Source organism: Papaver somniferum, chromosome 10 (assembly GCF_003573695.1).
Source record: "Papaver somniferum cultivar HN1 chromosome 10, ASM357369v1, whole genome shotgun sequence".
Taxonomy (NCBI): domain Eukaryota; kingdom Viridiplantae; phylum Streptophyta; class Magnoliopsida; order Ranunculales; family Papaveraceae; genus Papaver; species Papaver somniferum.
In genome coordinates this window covers 164,504,444-164,506,572 of record NC_039367.1, presented here as the reverse complement: position 1 = coordinate 164,506,572, position 2,129 = coordinate 164,504,444, and the positions used below count along the sequence as shown (strand labels likewise).

The window sequence follows — 2,129 nt, the reverse complement described above, 5'->3', positions numbered from 1 at the left end:
TTCTAGCTCCACAGTTGAAACTCTCCTAGAGCTGGATGGTTGAGAAGAAGTGCCAGTTCCATTCTGTAAGAGGAATGCTTGCTGATATTTGTTGTTTTAGAGTTAAAAATGTGTAATATTAGCACTATGATAGTGTCTTTGGATCCTCATACTCAACATCCCTTTAAGTTAATTGGACATGTGAAATATAAATTGAATTTTGAAATGTTCAATTCCTAAGTTCTCAAACAATTTTTTCTTTAAAAGATTGTAAAGTTGGATTTTATACCGATACTACAATTTCCCTTATATTTTGGTTAAGTATTCCAGGGGTAACATTGTATGAAAAATCTAATTATGGATTTCCCCGAGAATAAGTTCTCAATGAATGTTTAGAATTCGGCTAGAAAGATTGTATTGCATGACCACTAGATTCATAATAGACATAGCTTATGCTTAGCTCAATTTGGGTGGGAGACGAAACCGAGCCATACCAAGTAAAAATGGTAAGCGGCGGGGCGAGGCGAATTCGAGCCACACCAGATTAGAATTCCTAAGCACGAAACAGGACGGGACGAGGCGAAGCCAAGCATATATGGGGATTGGACAAGGTAAAGCCGAGCCACACCAAATCACAAGATACCAAATGAAAAATAAATAAATGATGATGGATGGTTTTCCGGTCCGCCCAGTGCGTAGCACGGGCACAAAATGTAGTATTACTGATTTAACAAATGGTGTTAAGATCAATCAACCCAAGGTCATTTTAAGCTAGATGGTCTGTTTCGTTACGTTTTTAACAATAGAAAACCAGTGTTGTTAAGATTGACCTCGATATTTCAGTGCACGTACGTTACAACCATAACCAATTGGGTATTTAGATTGCGTGAATAATGGAGACACAAGATAGAAGAGAGAGAGAACACCAGATATAAGAGAGACCATCGTTTCTGTGCTTTTAATGGTGAGCATGTTTGAAGTGTTTCGATTCGATGCTTCCAGCTTTTGTAATGTTTCGGATGTGAATGTTACGGATGCTTCTCCCCACCTGGCACCAATGGTGGTGGTGCGTAGTGTTTCGAAGGTGCCACGCTGTTTACTCCACCTACAAGAAAATTCTGTGATCATTTGATTAACGGAGTGAACGTATTGAAAGATCCAACATTGAAAAGCAAAAAATAAATAAATTTGAAGCATATAAAAAAAACGAAATGCTTGATTGACCGTGTGTTCAGTTTTGCGGTCTGCCCTCCCCCTTGAGGTGGATTAGACACATTCCCAAAACCCACCCTGCACATAGACGGTGGGTTGAGGGGGAACTTTCTACAACACTGAATTAAATGTTAAGAAGAAGAAAAAATAAAGTTATTCAGTACTCATTTCATCTGACTTGGGATGGCCCTTCATGCCAATGGACTCCGAGAAACAATACTGGCAGCAAAGTAAATAACCTGCATGACAGTTATACATGCAACTCCAATAATCTGCCTGAGCTTTGCCCGGAAAGAAGGTCGTCGATGCAACCAAGATCAACAGTACGAGGCCGAATCTGTTCGTGCTCGATGCCATCTCTCTCTTATCTCTCTCTCTCTCTCATATATTATTATAGGCTCGATCGAAAGGCAATGAATTTGATGATTTTGATTTTGATTTGTAAGTGTCAAATGCATGCTTTTTTCTTAGATTAGTTAACGGCTAATAAAAGATAATTTCCCTTTGAAAGAAAATTTCAAACCATATTTTGTCCATAAAAATTGAGAATTTAGATAGCTTAGAATTTGAGTGAAGTGAACCAAACAAAAGGTTGTAGGTGTTAAAAATAGTGCATTGATTGTTGATGGAAATCAGATAACTTTTTTTTAGCTTGGTCAAAAATTCAATTAAGCGGAAAGATGTAATTACCAGTAATTACAGGGAGCTCTCAGACTCATTAATCAGATAACTTAGATTCGACATTAGTTCCAACAGAGACCGCTTAATCAAATCTTTTGAGTACTTCATTTCACAGTTTCCTCCAATATCTCTGGGTTTTGTTGTTCCTTTGTTGAATATAGAACTCAGTCTTTCCACATATCCATATTGTTTAGTTCCTAATACTGCAGTAGAAAAATTTAGACCTTGTCTTATAGATGAACTTCATAACAATCACA

At 37.5% G+C, this 2,129-nt stretch overlaps 1 protein-coding gene across 2 annotated transcripts; it reads right to left on the bottom strand.

Annotated features, from left to right (window-relative positions):
- Nucleotides 1–619: 619 nt before the first annotated feature.
- On the bottom strand, nt 620–1,616 carry LOC113319281. 2 transcript variants are annotated; one of them, XR_003345288.1, is made up of 2 exons: nt 1,356–1,615; nt 620–1,084 (listed from the first exon to the last, which is right to left on the bottom strand). XR_003345288.1 is itself a non-coding variant. In XM_026567552.1 (2 exons), the coding sequence occupies exons 1-2, from the start codon at nt 1,546–1,548 to the stop codon at nt 799–801; spliced, it is 492 nt and encodes a 163-aa protein (XP_026423337.1). In that variant the 5' UTR covers nt 1,549–1,616; the 3' UTR covers nt 620–798. The 2 variants fall into 2 exon arrangements, 1 of the variants encoding a protein (XP_026423337.1); XM_026567552.1 differs by having other exon boundaries at nt 620–1,097; nt 1,356–1,616.
- Between the last annotated feature and the right edge of the window lie 513 nt (nt 1,617–2,129).

Excerpts from the sequence above, each read along its gene's own strand:
- LOC113319281 (XM_026567552.1), bottom strand. The coding sequence starts at position 1,548 with ATGGCATCGAGCACGAACAGATTCGGCCTCGTACTGTTGATCTTGGTT. Across the intron at positions 1,098-1,355 it reads TCCCAAGTCAGATGAAATGA|AATTTTCTTGTAGGTGGAGT; the intron begins GTACTGAATAAC and ends AAATGATCACAG.